Source organism: Budorcas taxicolor, chromosome 20, assembly GCF_023091745.1.
Source record: "Budorcas taxicolor isolate Tak-1 chromosome 20, Takin1.1, whole genome shotgun sequence".
Classification (NCBI taxonomy): domain Eukaryota; kingdom Metazoa; phylum Chordata; class Mammalia; order Artiodactyla; family Bovidae; genus Budorcas; species Budorcas taxicolor.
In genome coordinates this window covers 74,106,334-74,125,746 of record NC_068929.1, presented here as the reverse complement: position 1 = coordinate 74,125,746, position 19,413 = coordinate 74,106,334, and the positions used below count along the sequence as shown (strand labels likewise).

General features: G+C 65.1%; 1 protein-coding gene across 1 annotated transcript; it reads left to right on the top strand.

Annotated features, from left to right (window-relative positions):
* The first annotated feature begins 1,720 nt into the window (after nucleotides 1-1,720).
* On the top strand, nucleotides 1,721-17,779 carry SLC6A19 (solute carrier family 6 member 19). The gene is made up of 12 exons (XM_052659230.1): nucleotides 1,721-1,922; nucleotides 8,427-8,567; nucleotides 9,395-9,532; nucleotides 11,319-11,500; nucleotides 11,801-11,911; nucleotides 12,164-12,276; nucleotides 13,946-14,074; nucleotides 14,175-14,331; nucleotides 15,836-16,040; nucleotides 16,196-16,355; nucleotides 17,269-17,431; nucleotides 17,576-17,779. Exons 1-12 carry the CDS (start codon nucleotides 1,721-1,723, stop codon nucleotides 17,777-17,779), a joined length of 1,905 nt encoding a protein of 634 aa, XP_052515190.1.
* Nucleotides 17,780-19,413: the final 1,634 nt, after the last annotated feature.

The following is a 19,413-nucleotide window of genomic DNA, read 5'->3' as shown; positions in this document are numbered from 1 at the left end:
CGGGGGACGCTTCGGCAGCAGTGGGCACAGCAGACAGGGCACGTGGGACACTCCCTATGAGAAGCAGTGTTTGAAAGGAAAATTTCACAAAGCACAAACAGTAAAATAAATCTAATTTTAAGCTTAAAAATGTTTAATTTAATGAAAGGAACACTCTCAAGACAGAATGTTAAGTGAAAATCATGCACGTTTCCACGTCACGGGTGAGTCTGTATCACTCACGCTCAGGAAACTGTGCAGAAAAAGGAGAAGCTCCTGGCGTGAAGCCTCTGGCTTTCCTTATCGAGCGCGTGTTTGTTTTGTGATAAAAGTCGTTGGGGCAAACGTGAGTGAAGAGCCGAGGAGAGGTGAGTGGATACAGGCCGGAGGACGCAAGCCGGGAGCCGAAGGACCGAGCCCGGAGTCCTGACCCCGGGGCGCCGTCGGGGGCGTGGGCCGGGGCCAGCGCCTGCTTCGGGGTGGGCCGGCTCCGGGACAAGCAGGAGGCGCCTCGGCTGCAGGGGGGCGAGGTGAGCGGGCCCAGAGGCCCTCGGCCTTCGAGTCTCAGGAGCTGGTGGAGGCTCCAGTGCCTGGAGCGTGGGGGCCCTGCACCCTGCCTCCTGCCAGCGGCTCTGACCCTGTCCCCATCTGCGCTTCTCTCTCCCTCTCTGCCTCTGGGTGTCTGTCTGTCTCTCCCTCCATCTCTGTCTCTCTCTGTCTCTCTGCCTCTCTCTCACTATCTTTCTCTGTCTCCCCCGCCGGCCCAGCCCTGCAGTCTGCGTCTGTCGCCGGAACCAGATGTCCCTGGGAGTGTATCTGGTCTCTTTCTTCAGGCCTCCACGCTCCTCAGACTCGCCTCCCCCATCCTGGGGGCAAAGGTCAGGGTCCTGACCCCCCTTCCCGTGACCCCCACCCGCCCTCCCTGGATGAGCTATTCCGGGAATGTCAGTGTGATCCATGAAGTGGCGTGGGGGTAGACAGCAGGGCTGGCCCAAGCCTGGCTTCGATGGAGCCCCCGTGGGGCCTCCTCTTGTGGCCCCAGCTGGGAGGCTAGGTGGGGCCACCTTCCCACGACCCCTATGGCCACCCGAGAGGGTCACCCAGCTCTCTGGACGTGCAGATGGCCCCTGAGCCTCCCGGCCTGATCCAGTGCCCAGCTCAGGCTCCTAGTGAAGGGACAGAAGCCCCACCTCCTGGAGGATGGGGGATGGGAGATGTCAGGGCGATGGCTCTGAGCCCCCGGGGAGGACCTCACAGGGACGAGGGCCCCTCCTGGAGGACCCCCAGCTGAAGCCACGCTCCCTGAGAAGCGGCTCAGAGCCCAGAGGGGCCAGGCAGTGTCTGCCGTCTGACCATCGGGGGCCTCTGCCCCGGAGCATCCGGTGTGCACGCCATGAGGGGAGGTGTGGTGGGCAGGCTCCGGTGTCCTGCAGAGCCAGGCAGCATCTTACTGTCGGGTGTCTCTGCCCCACGAGTGCTTGGTGTGGGCGGGGAGCGGTGGGGGCCAGGCTCACCTGAGCCGATGGGTCCCGTTTGCACAGGGGCGGAGCTGACGGCCGCCGGTGGAGGGTCCAGGCGCCTCTGCAGATAAGGCATTAACAGTCTGGCGGCCTCGCCCTTGGGATCTGCTGACGCTTCCTTTCAGCCCAGGTGCTGGGGTGAGGTGCCAAAGGTTTCCTATAAAGCCCCGGGGCTCTGGCCGGTGGCCACTCGCTGAGTTCGCGGACCCGCCCGGACCACCATGGTGAGGCTGGCGCTGCCCAACCCTGGCCTGGAGGCCCGGATCCCGTCGCTGGGCGAGCTGGAGCGCATTGAGCAGGAGGAGAGCGGCTCGCGGCCCAAGTGGGACAACAAGGCCCAGTACATGCTGACCTGCGTGGGCTTCTGTGTGGGCCTGGGCAACGTGTGGCGCTTCCCTTACCTGTGCCAGAGCCACGGCGGAGGTAGGCGGGCGGCGGGCGGGCAGGACGACCCCTGCAGCCGCGGCCCCCCCGGGGCTGGGGGCCCCGCCCAGAGAACGGGCGGGCAGGGACATCCTCTGTGGCCTCCTGGGCCCCGGTGCCTGGGCCCCGCGCGTCCCGGGTCTTGTGGGGTGGGGTAGGCCAGGCCCTCTAGGACCCAGGAGCCCTGCCTTGACCCTGGACCTGCTCTGACCCGGGCAGGCTCTGGACCTGGGTCCCCATGGCCCCGTCCCTCCACCTACCTTCCGGGTGTGTGGGGGCTGCAGGGACAGAGGTCACACCATGGCCCCCTGTGGCCCCACGCCGGCCCAGGGAGCTGGACACAGGGAGGAGGCCTGGGGATGCTCCTGGCTCTGGGGACTCTTGACCCCTGCCTTGGGCAGCACAAGAGAGTTCTCATATGGAGAAACTGCGGGCCCCCTGTGGCTCTGTGACGCGAGTGTCCTCCAGAGAAGCAGGTGGAAGGGGCTGTCCTGGGTACCCCTGGCGGCCCCCCTGAATCGCCAAGGGCTCAGCCGCCTGGCAGGGAGGGTGTGTCATCGGAACCTCTGGGCCAGCTGGCGCTTCCTGGGCTGAGGCTGTCACCTCTGGGGCTGGGGCCCGCCGAGCCCAGGAGGTCGGGGCCCCAGCCTGAGTCACAGCCTGTGCCCAGGGGGCCCTCAGGGAGGCCGCTGGCCCTTCCTCGGCAACTTGCTGTCACAACTCCCCGGGGGCTGTCCTGGGGAAGGGCCCCTGCCTCGGGCACCAGGAGGAGGGCCTGGCTGCTCCCCTGCTCATGGGACTTGGCAGCCACTCCGGGTTGACCCCGCTGGTGGGTGAAGGCCCATCGCTGGCCCCTGAGAAGAGGGGGCTTGACCCCAGAGCTGGGGAGGGACTCCTGGGGGGAACATGCTAGAAGCAGCTTAGGGGTCTTCCCAGGGTTGACCGGAGCAGACACCACAAGCTCAGACCCCCAGGAGGCCGGGTGCACCCTGACTGGGAGCCCGGGGGCAGCTGGGAGGATGCTGCTGGCTGGATACTGCCCCCAAACTTGGGGGAGGGGGACACCACAGCCCTGCCGTGGGTCAGGACCCCGCCCCCTCACTCCCATCCCTCAGGAGGCCCGTCCACTGTCCTCTGGGCCACCTTGTGGGCTGGGAGCCCAGTGGCCCACCCTCCATGCCCAGGAGACCATCCCTGAGGCCAAGGCAGGGGTGGCTGCTGACTCGTCAGGGTGACACTCCCATTCCCGAAGCCCCAGCTGTGGAGTGGGGAGCAGCTGTGTGGCTTGAGGAGCCCACCTGCAAGGGTCCTAGGGGGCCTCCCACACCAGCCCATCCATTCTGATTTGGCAAACGCTTAGTTAGTCTCCAATTATTTCCAGGAGTTTTGGGTAATTCAAAAAGTAAATGATCTTTTGCTTTATTTTTAACTTTATATTATGGGGGGAAAAGTCTATACAGAAAAGGAGAGAGAGCCACAGTGAAGACCCACAGTTTAGGCTTGACCGTCAGCAGCGTTTGTGGCGTTTGCTGTGAGTGTAGCTGTGAGCAGCTGTGTGCACGTTGCGTGACCCCGACTATGGGGTGGGAGCCCGGTGAGCAAGCGCTGTGCCCACTGCCCGCCACCCGCAGGCTGGCCGCCCTCCCGCGCTCCACTGGCATCTGTGCTCCCCAAGGGTCTGCACCGGGCAGGTGGCGGGGCCTGTGAGGCTGAAGGAGCGGGCCCCTAAAGGCAGGTTTGCTCCCGGAGGCGGAGGCGGACGTGGATGGGCCTGGGGGCGGGACAGAGGGTAGGTCTCAGCTCGCTTGGGTTTGAGGAGGGCCGGCTGCTGCCTCCCTGGGCTCAGGGAGGTGGGGCCCTCCCGTGGCTCCCGCACCCGGCCCCCCACGGACCAGGGATGTCCTCCTCGTCCTCTGTGCCCCTCGCTGGGCCCCGCTCCAGGCCTGCACGCGCCTTCCTTCCCGTGTCCCTGGGTGAGCACCCCGTCGGGCCGTCGTGCTGGGGTCTGCACACTCGCTTGTGAGTCCAGTCAGCAGGCGGACATTGTGCACACTGCGGTCTGCCCTTCTGACCACAAGGCTGGGGTCTGCAGGCCAGCTGCTGGCTCAGCTCTCCGTCCCCTGAGCCCCACCCTGCCCTCCCGAGCGCCAGGAGGGGTGCCACCCAGGGGCACCTCCACTCCCCGCCCGGCTCTGTCCTCCCCACCATGGCGCCCCCACCCAGCCCTCCCGAGTGCCAGGAGGGGTGCCACACGGGGGCGCCTCCACTCCCCGCCCGGCTCTGTCCTCCCCAGCATGGCGCCCCTCTGACCATCCAGCGAGCCTGCAGGTGCACACAGGCTGGGCGCCACCCTGGGGACCCCGCCGAGCAGGGCCCTCGGAAGCACAGGGCCCAGGGGTCGTGACTCTAGATGCTGGGCCAGGCTCGGGCCTCCTCTCCACCTCCATGCCCTCAGAGCAGTGCCACAGGCTCTGGAGTCCCCTGGTGCGGGGGAACCTGGTGCCTGTCACCTGGAGGCCGGCTGGGCCCCCACAGACCTGCAAGGACCGGGCCCCAGCAGCCAGCAGGGAGAACCAGGGGAGGCAGGACCTGCCACGCGGCTTTGCCCCCCACCCCCCAGGGCCGGCTCCACAGCCTAGCGGCCCTGAGTCCTGACCAAGGGCAGTGGGGCGGGGGTGCTGGGGAGGCCACGGGCGAGGGCAGGCGGCGGTCCTCCCCTGCGCTTCGGGGAAGTGGAAGAGGGACCCGCGGCCCTCCAGGGTGTCTGGGGAAGTGGGCAGTGTCCCCGGGAGCCCGCCCATGGGAGCAAGGCCCCCTCGGCTCCTGTCCGCTCTGGATGCTGCGGGGCAGGGGGAAGGGCAGCAGCAGCCTCCGTTTCCACTGGGCTCCCTCCTGGAGGCGGCTAAGGGTCTGTGGTCACAAAAGCCGGGCGCTCCTGGGGGACCCCGAGGCAGAGAGGTGCCCCACCTGACCCTGCGCCCTGTGGGCTTGACCTGCGCCCGGGTGTTCTCGAGGCCCTCGCCCCGCTCCCCTCCCCCACCTTGCTTCCTGAGTCCCTGGAACCCCTGCTCCCTGCGGGGCGTGTCCACCCTCCCACCCCCGCATCTCTCTGCACGTGTGTCCCTCCTCGGGGCTGACGGCTTCCACTCTTGTCTCCCAGGACCTTTGGAACCGCCGGGTGCTGGGCACTCCGTGTCTTTCCTGCTTCCTAAGACCTGCAGGCCGCCCTGCCCCTTTGTTTGACACCCCCATTCCCAGCCCCGAAGCAGAGGGGTCAGTTCACAGACAGAAGACCCAACCCACAAAGGGAGCCAAGAGCCGCCCATCCCTGAGGAGCGCAAGGGGCCTCCAGTCGGTGCTGCCAGGGCCGGGGGTGCCCGCCAGGCGGGCCCCACCATGTGGGGATGGAGGGCTCACTGGGCCCTGCCACCTCTGGGGGCTGTGGTGGGCGTGCCCTGGCCCCACCCTCCCTGCCTCTGTAGAAGCTGAGAGCCTCCGGTCCTGGAGGAGCTTGTGGGGGTGGCTGGGGGGGCTGGTGTAGGTCCCAGGACCACGGGGAGCAGGGGAGGCTTCCTGGAGGAGAGGCTGTCTGAGTGGGGTTTTCAAGGATGAATAGGAGTTTCCCAACGGTAGTGGAAGGGCAGGGAGTCCGGGGTAAAAGTGGCATCATGAGAGGAAGGGATGGGATGGGGAGCTTGTTTTCTTCCTGGTGGTTTTGCCCCACAGGTTTTCAAATCCAGCTCCTGAGAACCTCAGAGAGGCAAGTGTTACTTCACCTTTACCTCCACAGACAGACGGACGGGCGCTGAGCCCGCAGCTGGCGGAGCCCCAGACCCCGGGCTGCTGGCTCTCCTCTGTCGAGGGGTCCGGCCTGGGGGGGCCCCTTCCTGGTGCCTTTCCTTGCGTCCCAGCCCACACCCTCGCCCCCTGACCCTCGGCACACCACCCCCCGCTCCACACAGCACCAGCCGTGGAAGAAGCTTACGCCCGGAGCCCCAGGTCGGGGGGCCAGGCATGCGGCCATTGGAAGAAGCTTACGCCTGGAGCCCCACGTCGGGGCCAGGCATGCGGCCAGTGGCCCTGCAGCTTCCTGGCATGGGGACCGAGGGTGGTCCACGGGTGGGAGAAAGTGCCGCTGGCCCTGGGGCCCGGGCCCTCAGCGAGAGGGCACCCGGGAGGCAGGTGAGGAGGAGAGAGAGAAAAGGCCGAGGGATTAGCCCAGGAGGCAAGCGGGGAGCCGGGCGCAGAGGCTGGGAGCCCCCGACCACGTGCTCCAGGTCCCCTTCCACACACACACGCACACGCACGCTCAGGCACAAGAGTACACATGGACACACTCAAACACACCTACACACACACTCACTCTTACATGTGCACATCCATGCACGCCATACATACACAAGGACACGCATGCATACTCGTACACACGTGTCACAGTTACACCAAGTGTCTGGATACATGTGGAGGCACCCATGTGCTCACATACACACTCATTCACATACACATGGACACACACGTGTGTGGATGGCACATGCACGTACACATCGAGGCACACACATGCACACACATGTATACACGTGCCACACCAGTGGGGGCCTCGAGCTCAGGTCTGACACCCACACTGCCCAGGAGGCCAGTGTGGGAAGGCTGCAGCCCCGCTGGCATCCAGGAGAGAAGCAGGCACAAGGGAAGGGTCTAAGCCGTTTGAGGGGCGCAGAGAACGTGTGTGTCGGGAGGTGGAGGTGGGGCGGGGAGGACGAGGGGAGGTGCTCAGAGGAGGGCAGGGAGACGGGGCTGCACGAACCGGGGTGAGGGGAGACCTCAGCCTGTGGCAGGCCACGCCAGACCCCAGGACAGAGCGGGGGACCTCACTCCTCAGCAGGCCATGTGGGACCCCGGGACAGAGGGGGGACCTCACTCCTCGGCAGGCCATGCGGGACTCCGGGACAGAGGGGGTGGGGGTGACCTCAGCCTGTGGTAGGCCACACGGGACCCCGGGACAGAGGGGGGAACCTCACTCCTCGGCAGGCTGCGCCGGACCCCGGGACAGAGGGGGGACCTCAGCCCACGGCAGGCCATGCGGGACCCCGGGACAGAGCGGAGGACCTCACTCCTCGGCAGGCCACACGGGACCCTGGGACAGAGGGGGGACCTCAGACTGCAGCAGGCCACATGGGACCCCGGGACAGAGGGGGGACCTCAGCCTGCGGCAGGCCACACGGGACCCCAGGACAGAGGGGTGACCTCAGCCTGCAGCAGGCCATGTGGGACCCTGGGATAGAGCGGGGGACCTCACTCCTCGGCAGGCTGCGCCAGACCCCGGGACAGATGGGGTGACCTTAGCCCGTGGCAGGCCACGTGGACCCCGGGACAGAGGGGGGACCCCAGCCTGCAGCAGGCCATGCCGGACCCTGGGACAGAGCGGGGGACCTCACTCCTTGGCAGCTGCACAGGACCCCGGGACAGAGGGGGTGACCTTAGCCCGTGGCAGGCTACGTGGGACCCCGAGACAGAGGGGAGGACCTCAGCCTGTGGCAGGCCACGTGGGACCCCAGGACAGAGTGGGGACCTCACTCCTCGGCAGGCTGCGCCGGACCCCGGGACAGAGGGGGTGACCTTAGCCCATGGCAGGCCACATGGGACCCCGGAACAGAGCGGGGGACCTCAGGGTGGGCGTCCCAGGCCAGTGCTGGCGGTCCCGGTAACCAGGGAGCCCGACCACAAGGCCCTCTCAGACTGGACCTGAATCCACTCTTAAGCCCTGAAGCAAGTGTTTCCAATCCTTTTCGGCCAGTTTCAGCTCCCGAGCTGCCTGCAGACTAGAGCTGGCGACCTTTGGTAACGGCGGCAGCACTGCACCCGGCTCAGCACCGGGCCAGGCCGGGCGCACTGGACAGGCTGCCTTCCCCCGGGTTCCCCCCGAGCCCGGGTCAGGGGGAGGAGCCCGGGCGGCTGGTTAAACCACGGGCCGGGGCGGAGGATGGAGCAGCAGGAGGGGGCTCACCCCTTCTGGGGTCTGGGATGGTGGGCCACGTGCACCATGAAGGCAGGTGTTCACGGGGCCCCTGCTCGGGGCCGGGCCAGGCCCTGGGACCCATCAGCGAGGGCAGACACAGACCCCAGGTCCGGCTGCTCCCTGGCCCAGAGCAGGGTCCCCAGGGCTCAGATGCAGACCCCTTTCTGCACGGGGTCTGGGCCGGCTTCTGAGCTCCTGGCCTTTACCCCTTCCTCACCGTCGAGTGAGGATGCCAGGGTCCACACCCCCACGGGGCTCATGACCCGGCGCGTGCCCCCCGCCCCGGCCTCCTCCCACACACAGACGCCATCCTAGCGCTCCAGGGACTGGGGGGCAGGCAGCGTCTTATGGGGACCGCGGATGAGCCGGCCACCTCGAGGAGAAGGTGCAAGGCCCCCCCAAAACAACTCGATGACCATGAAGGGCGTGGTCAAGGGCGGCGTCCTTAGTCACGTGACCGCCCTGACCACGCCCCCACGCGCCCGCAGGAGCATTCATGATTCCGTTCCTCATCCTGCTGGTCCTGGAGGGGATCCCGCTGCTGTACCTGGAGTTCGCTATCGGGCAGCGGCTGCGCAAGGGCAGCGTGGGCGTCTGGAGCGCCATCCACCCGGCCCTCAAGGGCTTAGGTGCGTCCGTGCCCAGGCTCAGCCTGGGGTCCGGGCTGGCAGCACACGCTGCCCCCTCTTCCCTTCACCTTTCAGGGAGGACACAGCCCCGGGCTCCACAGCTCCCACCCTGAGGCTGTTGCCACCCCTTCCGTAGACTCTCTTGGAGGGGGGCGCGGTGTGGGCTGGAGAGGCTGTCCTGGGTCCCCGGGGAACACAGGGCCCAGCAGGGCAGATACAGGGGGAGAGCAGAGCCCCCCACTTCCTGCCCAGAGCAGGGACTAGGAGGGCGCCTTCCTGAGGTTCGGGACTCTTTTGTTCACTCACACTCAGTGGGCCAGGAGGGCCCCCCAGAGATTGCCTTCACTCCAGCACTGACCCTTCATTCCACAGTGACCCCCTTCCAGCGACCAGCACCCCCATCCCAGCAGTGATCCCCTACCCCAGCAGTGACTGCACAGCCTAGCTGTTATCCTCACCCCGGCACCCTCATACTCCAGCAAAGCCCCCATCCCAGCCATGATGCCCTACCCAGCAGTGACCCCCCTCCCGCAGTGACCCCCATCCTAGAAGTGACCTCTGCCTCTAGCAGTGACCCCCACTTCAGCAGTGACCCCCAGCCCAGCAGTGACCCCCCTCCCGCAGTGACCCCCACTTCAGCAGTGACCCCCAGCCCAGCAGTGACCCCCACTTCAGCAGTGACCCCCATCCCAGCAGTGACCCCCCGCCTCAATGGTGACCCCCCATCCTAGAAGTGACCCCCCGCCTCAACAGTGACCCCCACTTCAGCAGTGACCCCCACTTCAGCAGTGACCCCCGCCCCTGCACTGGCGTCCTCTCTCCCCCAGGCATCGCGTCCATGTTCGTGTCCTTCATGGTGGGCCTCTACTACAACACCATCATCGCCTGGGTCATGTGGTACTTCTTCAACTCCTTCCAGGAACCCCTGCCTTGGAGCCAGTGCCCGCTCAATGCCAACCAGACAGGTGAGCCCTCGGTGGGCTGGGGGGGGCGGAGCTGGCCCATGAGCAGCAACCCCTGAATCTCTAACATCCACGTGGTTGTCACCCAAGTTTAGCAAAAACGCGAGCCTAGAAAGGGGCATGGCCTCCCTGCCGCACCCAGGGCCCTGCAGGGGGTGTGGGCAGCGTGGGGTGGGAGGGTCTGTCAGGATTAGACCGCTCCCGCCTTGGCAGGGTCTCACTGGGGTCCCTGAGCCCAGGGGGGCCACCAGGGCCCTGGGATGCTAGGCTGAACAGAGCCCCCCAGTGTGGGCTTTGGCATGAGGCCCCCCCAAAGACTCCCTGTGTGCACGAGTGTGTGCACGGGTCTGCACGTGAATGTACGTGCAAGTCTGTTTGGTGTGTGCATGCTTACGTGTGTCTGCAAGCATGTTCGTGTGCACACACGTTCACAGAAGTGTGCATGTGTGTGCACATGTACAAGTGTGTTGTGCATGCTGTAGGGTGTGTCCCTGTGGGCGTGCACACACGTGTATGTGGTGCGTGCTGTCTGCTGAGTGTGGGTGTGCACACACGAGTGAGTTCACTGTGATGCTGTCTGCTGCGTGTGTCCCTGTGGGTGTGCACACGCGAGTGAGTTCACTGTGATGCTGTCTGCTGCGTGTGTCCCTGTGGGTGTGCACACGCGAGTGAGTTCACTGTGATGCTGTCTGCTGCGTGTGTCCCTGTGGGTGTGCACACGCGAGTGAGTTCACTGTGATGCTGTCTGCTGCGTGTGTCCCTGTGGGTGTGCACACACGAGTGAGTTCACTGTGATGCTGTCTGCTGCGTGTGTCCCTGTGGGTGTGCACACGCGAGTGAGTTCACTGTGATGCTGTCTGCTGCGTGTGTCCTTGTGGGTGTGCACACGCGAGTGAGTTCACTGTGATGCTGTCTGCTGCGTGTGTCCCTGTGGGCGTGCACACACGTGTATGTGGTGCGTGCTGTCTGCTGAGTGTGGGCGTGCACACGCGAGTGAGTTCACTGTGATGCTGTCTGCTGCGTGTGTCCTTGTGGGCGTGCACACACGAGTGAGTTCACTGTGATGCTGTCTGCTGCGTGTGGGTGTGCACACACGAGTGCGTTCACTGTGATGCTGTCTGCTGCGTGTGGGTGTGCACACACGAGTGCGTTCACTGTGATGCTGTCTGCTGCGTGTGTCCTTGTGGGCGTGCACACACGAGTGAGTTCACTGTGATGCTGTCTGCTGCGTGTGGGTGTGCACACGCGAGTGAGTTCACTGTGATGCTGTCTGCTGCGTGTGTCCCTGTGGGCGTGCACACGCGAGTGAGTTCACTGTGATGCTGTCTGCTGCGTGTGTCCTTGTGGGCGTGCACACACGAGTGAGTTCACTGTGATGCTGTCTGCTGCGTGTGGGTGTGCACACACGAGTGAGTTCACTGTGATGCTGTCTGCTGCGTGTGGGTGTGCACACGCGAGTGAGTTCACTGTGATGCTGTCTGCTGCGTGTGTCCCTGTGGGTGTGCACACACGTGTATGTGGTGCGTGCTGTCTGCTGAGTGTGGGCGTGCACACACGAGTGAGTTCACTGTGATGCTGTCTGCTGCGTGTGGGTGTGCACACGCGAGTGAGTTCACTGTGATGCTGTCTGCTGCGTGGGTCCCTGTGGGCGTGCACACACGTGTATGTGGTGCGTGCTGTCTGCTGCGTGTGGGTGTGCACACGCGGGCGCGCGTGTGCGGCGCGCCCTGGCGCCTGTCAGCGTCCTGGGCGCTCGCCGCCCGCGGCCCTCACCGGGGCGCTGCGCCAGGTCCCGTGGAGGAGTGCGCCCGCAGCTCGCCCGTGGACTACTTCTGGTACCGCGAGACCCTCAACATCGCCACCTCCATCGAGGACTCGGGCTCCGTGCAGTGGTGGATCCTGCTGGCCCTGACGTGCGCCTGGAGCGTGCTCTACGCCTGCACCATCCGGGGCATCGAGACCACCGGGAAGGTGCGGGGCTGCGGGCGCTCAGCAGCCCTGAGGGTCCGGCCCTGCCCGCCACCTGCCTGGGCAGCGCCCCACACTCAGTGCTGGACCAGACAGGCCCAAACACACGCTTCAGAAGCCGCGGGCGGGGGCGCCTGTGGCGCCCGTCTGGGTGGCGGGAGCGGAACGGTGACCGTGGTCACGAGAGGACACGGAGAGCAGAGGGGGAGGTGGGGCCCAGGGTGTGGGAGGAGGGGGCACGGTCCCGGGCTCAGCCCTCCTCCCCGCGCTGGGCCCCCGGCCCACAGCTGCCGCCTCCCCCAGGCCGTGTACATCACGTCCACGCTGCCCTACGTCGTCCTGACCATCTTTCTCATCCGGGGCCTGACGCTGAAGGGAGCCACCAGCGGCATCGTCTTCCTCTTCACGCCCAACGTGAGTCTAGGCTGCCTGCCCACCCCTGGGCTCCGCGACCCCACTGGTCCCTGGACACCGGCCGGGCCTGTGAGGGCAGTGCAAGCCAGCCCGCGTGTGGCTCAGGGCAGAGGGCCTTGGGGTCATGTTCCCTCCGGCCTCTGCTAGGTGGCCTCAGCTGCCCCTGGCCTCCCGGCCCCTGTCCCCCGCTTGGCCGCCCCGCCTGGGCCCCCCCACGCTGTGGTGCGCGGCTGAGGGCCTCTGTCTGTGCAGGTCGCGGAGCTGGCCAAGCCGGCCGCCTGGCTGGACGCAGGGGCCCAAGTGTTCTACTCCTTCTCCCTGGCCTTTGGGGGCCTCATCTCCTTCTCCAGCTACAACTCTGTCCAGTGAGTGCGCCGGGCGCGGGCCCCGGGGGCGGGGGCTGCTCCTCCAGGCGCAGGTGCGAGGCTGGAGCGGGGCGGGCGCTCGCCAGAGCTGCGGCTCCGAGTCTCCCGGATCGTGGGCGGTGGGGCTAGAGGCAGGCAGGCCAGCTCCCAGCTGAAGGCGTTCTCAGGAGCTGTGGGGAGCAGCTGCAGCCGGCCCCCGCCCCCCCGTGCCTTGGCTTGCGTGTCCGTCTCTCTCCTGAGGCCAGCTTGTCCTTGGCCTGCGTGTCCGTCTCTCTCCTGAGGCCGGGGCGTCCTTGGCCTGCGTGTCCGTCTCTCTCCTGAGGCCGGGGCGTCCTTGGCCTTCGTGTCCGTCTGTCTCCCGGGGCCAGCTTGTCCTTGGCCTGCAGACGGGCCTCGCTGGGCCGTGCCGGCTCTCTGGCTGCTGAGATGTCTGTGCTCCAGCTCCGTGAGCACCTGTCTGTGCCCCCGCGCGTGTGCCCTGAGGCGTGGGGGCCTTGGGCCTCATGGCGGCTGCAGGTCTAACCGTCTGAGGAGCCACTTCCCCGCTGCAGCCCCTGTAGGGTGTGTGGGAGTGCTGGGTCCTCCCCGCCCTCGCCCACGCCTGTCACTCTCAGACGTTTGGGTTCCGGCCACAGGGGAGGGTGTGGCAGCTCACTGAGCTTCGTGTTTGCTTTTTAGTAGCAATTTTTTTTTTTGGCCTGCCCTGGGTCTTCCTTGCTTTGTGTCGGCTTTCTCCAGTTAGGGCCTTTTGGCTGAGATTGCAGATGGTAAAGCGTCTGTCTACGATGTGGGAGACTCGGGTTCGATCCCTGGGTTGGGAAGATCCCCTGGAGAAGGAAATGGCAATCCACTCCAGGACTATTGCCTGGAAAATCCCACGGACAGAGGAGCCTGGTAGGCTACAGGCCACGGGGTCGCAAAGAGCCGGACACGACTGAACGACTTCACGCTCACGTTCTCCAGCTGCAGCGAACGGTGTCTTCTCTTGTGGCCCACAGGCTTGGTTGCTCTGCAGCCCGCAGGATCTTCCCAGACCAGGGATCGAACCTGTGTCCCCCTGTGTTGGCCCTCACTGGGGTCTGATTTGCGTTTCCCTGGGAGTTCTTGACAGAGGCGCCCGGAAGGCGGGTGGGAGGTCAGGGGTCATGCACCAAGCTGAGGGAGGCTTTAGGTGTCGAGGTGGAGATGGGGTGTCCTCAGCCATGAAGGCCTGGGGTGGGCTGGGGGCCAGCATTTGTGGGGGCAGGGAGGGGGTAAGGAAAGGGAGGGAGGCGTCCAGGCCTGGGGTGGGGGCACCCGGCCCAGGCCACCTCTTCGAGGCCTCTGTGGCTGGTGGTTGGAAGGTCCAGGCCATCCTGCGCGAGTAGGGCTGATGAGCCACCTCCTGAGCCCAGAGCAGACGCTGGCCGAGCGGGGACCTGAACACCAGGGTCTTCAGCCCCAGCTCCAGGGTCCCCAGGGCATGGGGGCACTGAGGGGCCTGCAGGCTGCAGCGGGTGTGGGGGCCGTCACCTGGTGCTCGGCGAGCCCTCCCCGCTCCCTGCCCAGCAGTGGCTCAGCCTGTCCGGCCGGCACAAGACGCAGCTCTGGCCTCCTGTGCTGACGTGGGCTGGCCGTGTGGACACCGCACCCCCTGGGCTGTGCTCATCGACGCCACTTCCGTCCCCAGCAATAACTGCGAGATGGACTCGGTCATCGTGTCCGTGATCAACGGCTTCACGTCCGTGTACGCGGCCACCGTGGTCTACTCCATCATTGGCTTCCGGGCCACCGAGCGCTACGACGACTGCTTCAGCGCGTGAGTGGCCCGCGGGCGCCCGGCAGCCGCAGCGGCCCCGCCCCCGCCTCCGCCCCCGAGGAGCCCCCCCGGACGGGTGTCAGCCTCGCTCTTTCTCCAGGAACATCCTGACGCTCGTCAACGGGTTCGACCTGCCCGAAGGCAACGTGACGCAGGAGAACTTTGCTGAGATGCAGCAGTGGTGCAACGCCTCCGACCCCGCGGCCTACGCCAAGCTCAGGTTCCAGGCCTGCGACATGGACACCTTCCTCTCGCAGGTAGGGCCAGGGCAGCGGGCACCTCGGGTGGACACCGAGCCTCCCCTGGGAGTCCAGTTCGGCCACACGGCTGCCCACCCTGGCTATCCTGCCCTGCGGGGTCCAGGCACTGCCCTAGGGCACCAGCATCTCCTGGGCCGTGAGCCCCGCACGTGAGGCCATGAGGCGCCTTCTGTGGGCCTGACCTCTCCCGTGGCCTCACGTCAAACACACAGAAACACCCCATGGTCCGTTTTTACCGTAATTTCTCCTACACAAAGGTCAGAGTCATCGTCACTGTCCTTCTGAAGTCACTGGTGGCCATCGGGCTCCCGGGAGCCCCTCCCTGACGCACACCAGCTCGAGTGCCAGCCCCCAGGCCGAGCAACATCTGCCGTGATTGCTCGTGGGCCGCATCTACCGATCTTAGCTTTGCAACTCTCTCATTGGGGGCCACACACCATTTCGGGGGCGCGTTGAGCATTTTTGAGGGCCTGGCACTGCTTCTCCAGGCACAGCACATCCTTCCCGGAGTGGCCGCAGCAGAGGGTCCTCCCCACTCGGCTCTCCCTGGGGAACGTCACAGGGACCGCGCGTCTCAATCCCCCTTCCTTTTAAAAAGCGACCGTCTCAAGGTGCCAGCTCTCGCCTGGAAGCTCAGTTTGTGGGGGGTTAGTCGGTTTATGCCTCCTGCACCCCTGGTAGTCTTCCGTCAGCCGGGAACGCCCGCCCCCAGCCCTGGGCAGTGCTGACGGGCTTCTGCTCTCCCACGGGTACAAGGGTGTCAGGCCTCCCGGACTGCTCCTCTGTGATGTCGGCCCCACAGCGCTGCGACGACCCCCTGCAACCTCCCCATGGCCCTCGGAATCCTTGTGTCCCAGGAATGCGTGCAGATGCCGTCACGGGGCCATGGGCCCTGCGGGATCCCGCCGGATCCACTGGCTCCTCGTTCAGCCCCTCCGAGCTCAGGGCACTCTGCGGAGGTTCAACCCCTGGGAACCCTGAGCCTCGAGAAAGGGGCCCAGTGCCCAAGGCCTCACTCACCTGCATGGGCCACTCCATGCAGAGTGCCGTCCTTACGCACCCACAAGCACGTTCATGGCGCTGCCTGCCCCGCGGGCCGCTCTGAGCACTGGTGGGCGCACATCCAGGGGTCTGTTTCAGGGTCTCGCTCGGGCCCGCTGAAGTCGGTTTGTGTGATGGCCTCGGCTGTGGGCGGGGTGGGGGCATCCACCGGCAACCGGATGGCGGTCCACGCCCATCTGCCCAGTGTTTCTGTCTGGGCTGCACGGGGCCCCGACCACCGCAGGACAATGTGGTCAACTTCGCAGCGATGTAACCAGTTCAGCCTTTTAAATACACCTGGAGCTAAACGCCAAGAGCTGCAGTCACGCCACAGAATGGCCCGCGTCAGCCACGACTGCGTGGGTGCCGGCCGGGCGGGTGCAGAGCCGTCCAGGGTCAGGGCCAGACCGGCCAGTGGGCACCTCGGACGGCTCTGGCTGACGCGCCTGCCACCCTGCAGGGCGTGGAGGGCACCGGGCTGGCCTTCATCGTCTTCACCGAGGCCATCACCAAGATGCCGGTGGCGCCCCTCTGGTCCATCCTCTTCTTCATCATGCTCTTCTGCCTGGGCCTGTCGTCCATGTTCGGCAACATGGAGGGTGTGGTCGTGCCCCTGCAGGACCTCAACGTCATCCCCAAGAAGTGGCCCAAGGAGCTGCTTACAGGTGGGCGGGGCCTATGGGCTTGTGGGCGGGGTCTGCGGGTGGTGTGGGCGGGGCCCGTGAGGCTGTGGGCGGGGCCGTGGCGCAGCGGCCAGAGGGAGGCTGCGGCAGGCGCGGGGCAGACGCCCGTGACGGCACCCCGCTCTCTGCTGCCACAGGCCTCATCTGCTTGGGGACGTACCTCATCGCCTTCATTTTCACACTGAACTCCGGCCAGTACTGGCTGTCTCTCCTGGACAGCTACGCGGGCTCCATCCCCCTGCTCGTCATCGCCTTCTTCGAGATGTTCTCCGTGGTCTATGTGTACGGCGTGGACAGGTAGGGGCTGGGGGCGGGAAGCCCCATGGTAGGGGGTGCGCAGGGCCGCGCAGGTGTCTCTTCTGTCCGGCGTGGGGTGGGGGTGGCCTGAGCCTGGAGGGCAACGGAGAGGCCGTGGAGCTCGCAGTGGGGTGCAGGCCCCGCCGTCTGCAGCGTCCAGATGCCCCCAGGCCTCGGGAAGGGCGCTGGCAGCAGCAGCAGGGGGCAGCCCAGTCTCAGGGTGAATGGGAGGAGCAGGACGGTGCACAGGCGTTTGCTGTGGGTGGATGGGGCTTCCCCAAGACCCTGCCTGGAGGAGGGGGGGAGCTGGTGTCCTGCAATGCCGGGCCTGCCCCCAGGGGTCTGAGCAGGGCTCCTCTGCCAGACAGAGGCTCAGGCAAAGACAGGCAGACAAGTGTGGCAGGGTCAGCCGTCCCTTGGCCAGTCATCCAGGGCATCACAGATTGGCACAGTGTTCTTAATAGGAGCTGGACTCACCACCGCTCCATAAACGATCGGTGAAATCAATTAAGATCAAATGCGGAAGCCCATACAGGGGGCCCTGTTAAGACCCCAGCGCTGCACCGCCAGGAACGCTGGTGCGGCTGCCCGGGGTCAGAGCCGCTGCCCTGCTGAGGAGACTGAGGCAGGGAGCCGGACAGCCCCCCTCCTCGGTCCCCAGCAGCTCTGATCTGCCCTGCACATCAGTGTCAGCCTGGGGCCGAGGAGGACATGGCCTCTGACGAGAGTCCACACGTCTAGCCTGGCGGTAGCCCCGCGGGATGGCGGGGCTTCCCGGAGAAGGCGTGTCTGCCAAGGAGGACGTGAGAGGTCAGAGTGCAGCATCGCAGGGGAGAGTCCGTCTCCCCAGGAGTGGAGACGCTGCCGCCCTCTGCCTTCCGGGGACTAACGGCCCCTCGGCCTCTGATTCCAGGTTCAACAGGGACATCGAGTTCATGATCGGCCACAAGCCCAACATCTTCTGGCAGGTCACGTGGCGAGTGGTGAGCCCCCTGCTGATGCTTGCTATCTTCCTGTTCTTCTTCGTGATCGAGGTCAGGGAGGAGCTGACGTACAACATCTGGGACCCAGCCTACGTGAGTCCTGGGCCTCCAGGGTGGGAGGGTGGGGGCAGGCTCCCCCTCCCTCAGAGGCAGGGGCGAATCACGAGGGGCGGGCACGCTGCCCCGAGTGAGACCACGGCTGCCTGGTTTGCTCACCCGAGGCCACTCTCTCTCCAGGAGGAATTTCCCAAATCCAAGGAAATCAAGTACCCAGGCTGGGTGTACGCCGTGGTGGTCCTTGTTGCTGGGGTCCCCTGCCTGGTCATCCCCGGCTTCGCCATCTACAAGCTCATCAGGAACCACTTCCAGAGGCCAGGGGACCAGCGGGCACTCGTCAGCTCGCCGTCCTCGGCCTCAGTGAACGGTGGCCTGTGGTCCTAGGCAGCCCAGCCCGCGGGGTGGGGGGGGGGTGTCCGAGGAGGAAGTAGGCTGCATGGGTGTGCACGTGTGTGTATTACGTGAGGGTGCATGTGTGGGAGCGTGTACATGTGGGGGTGTGTGTGTTGCTCATGTGAGTGTGCCCGTGTGCATATGTGTGTACCGTGCGTGTGCAAGTGTGAGAGTGTATCTGCCGTGTGTAGGCATGTCCCTGCATGCGTGTGTGCATGTGTGTACATACATGTGCAAGTGTGTGTACATGTGTGGGTGTAAGCGTGTGTGCATAACAAGGGACATCCTCCTGGTGTGGTTACACGTGTGTGTGTGCACATGGGTGTGTGTGTGCATGTAAGCATGTGTGGGCAGGTATATACATGAGCCAGCATGTGAGTATATTTGCACGTGTGTGTTCCAGCGTGCATGCATCTATGTATTGTGTGTGTGTGCTCATGCTTATGTGTGTGTGCACAGCGGTGTGTGTACACGTGTGTGCATGCATGCCTGTGGCTTTGCTTGCACACACACTTGTTGCCTTGCAGCACACACGACTGCCAGTAGGGCCTGGGGAGCTGATGGGTGGTCCACCTCCACCCCACTCCCAGAGAGTCAGCCGCCACGGGGGTGGGGCCTGCTGCGCACGTCCCACTCATCTCGGCCCCTGGGACCCAGTCTTGGCGCCTCTGCCCTTTCCTCTTGAGGTCCCCTCCGACCTTGGGATTCTTGCGGTGAGGTCGGGGCTTTCACCCCATGACCAGGAGCAGCCTTCTCAGGCCCGTCCAGAAGAGGCCAGTGAGCTTGACAGAACTTGGCCAGCCCGTTGGGGCCCCACCCGTCCGACAGAGTCTTGGCCACACCCGGGTGTCATGAAGGCTGATCTGCTTAATCCCTGCATCTGGCTGCCAGCAATAGATGAGCAGTTAAACAAAACTCAGCTTGGGTGACTTAAGGCAGACGCCCCTCACACTTGGTATGTTCTCGAGAGGACATTAACTGCATGAATATTTAGCCAGATGTTGAAAAGACGGGTTGTAGGATAACTCAGCCTTGGCCACCGAGGTGGAGGACTGCCTGTGCGTCCTGAGCGACGTCAGGGACCGTGAGGGCAGGGGGACTGTCCAGCTCCTGCTGCTCAGTGAAGCCGGCGTCAGCGCCTCCCTCCCACGGGGACAGGATGCCACATCCAACCTTATCCGAAGTCACGTGAACTTGGGTGTTTGTTTCCAAGAACCAGTCACCTCCACTTTCCACGCAAGAATCTGCAAGTTTATGTTAAACTGGACTTTCCGAGGATTCTCCAGGCAGGACCAGAGAGCCAAGTGGTGGGTGGGAGTCCTGGCCACCATCCTGGGATCCACCTCCTGTACTCCCAGAGCTGTCTGACCCTGTTGGGAAAACTGCTCAGGACCCCTTGGATACAGCCCATTCCACCCCCGCCCCCGGGGTACACGGAGGGGAGACACTCCCAGACGCGACCTGGGTGGGGCTGGGCCGTCCTTGTTTCTTGGTGAGGGGTTCTTTCACAGACTTGATGTCTCGCAGATTGTTAGAAATTTGGGTTTTGTGGGTGTCGTGTGTACCTGTCTGAATAAATCACTGTCTTTCATAATCTTGGCCTAAGTGTTGTCTAAATGAGAGAC

Excerpts from the sequence above, each read along its gene's own strand:
- SLC6A19 (XM_052659230.1), top strand. The coding sequence starts at position 1,721 with ATGGTGAGGCTGGCGCTGCCCAACCCTGGCCTGGAGGCCCGGATCCCG. Across the intron at positions 1,923-8,426 it reads GTGCCAGAGCCACGGCGGAG|GAGCATTCATGATTCCGTTC; the intron begins GTAGGCGGGCGG and ends ACGCGCCCGCAG. Across the intron at positions 12,277-13,945 it reads TCCAGCTACAACTCTGTCCA|CAATAACTGCGAGATGGACT; the intron begins GTGAGTGCGCCG and ends TTCCGTCCCCAG.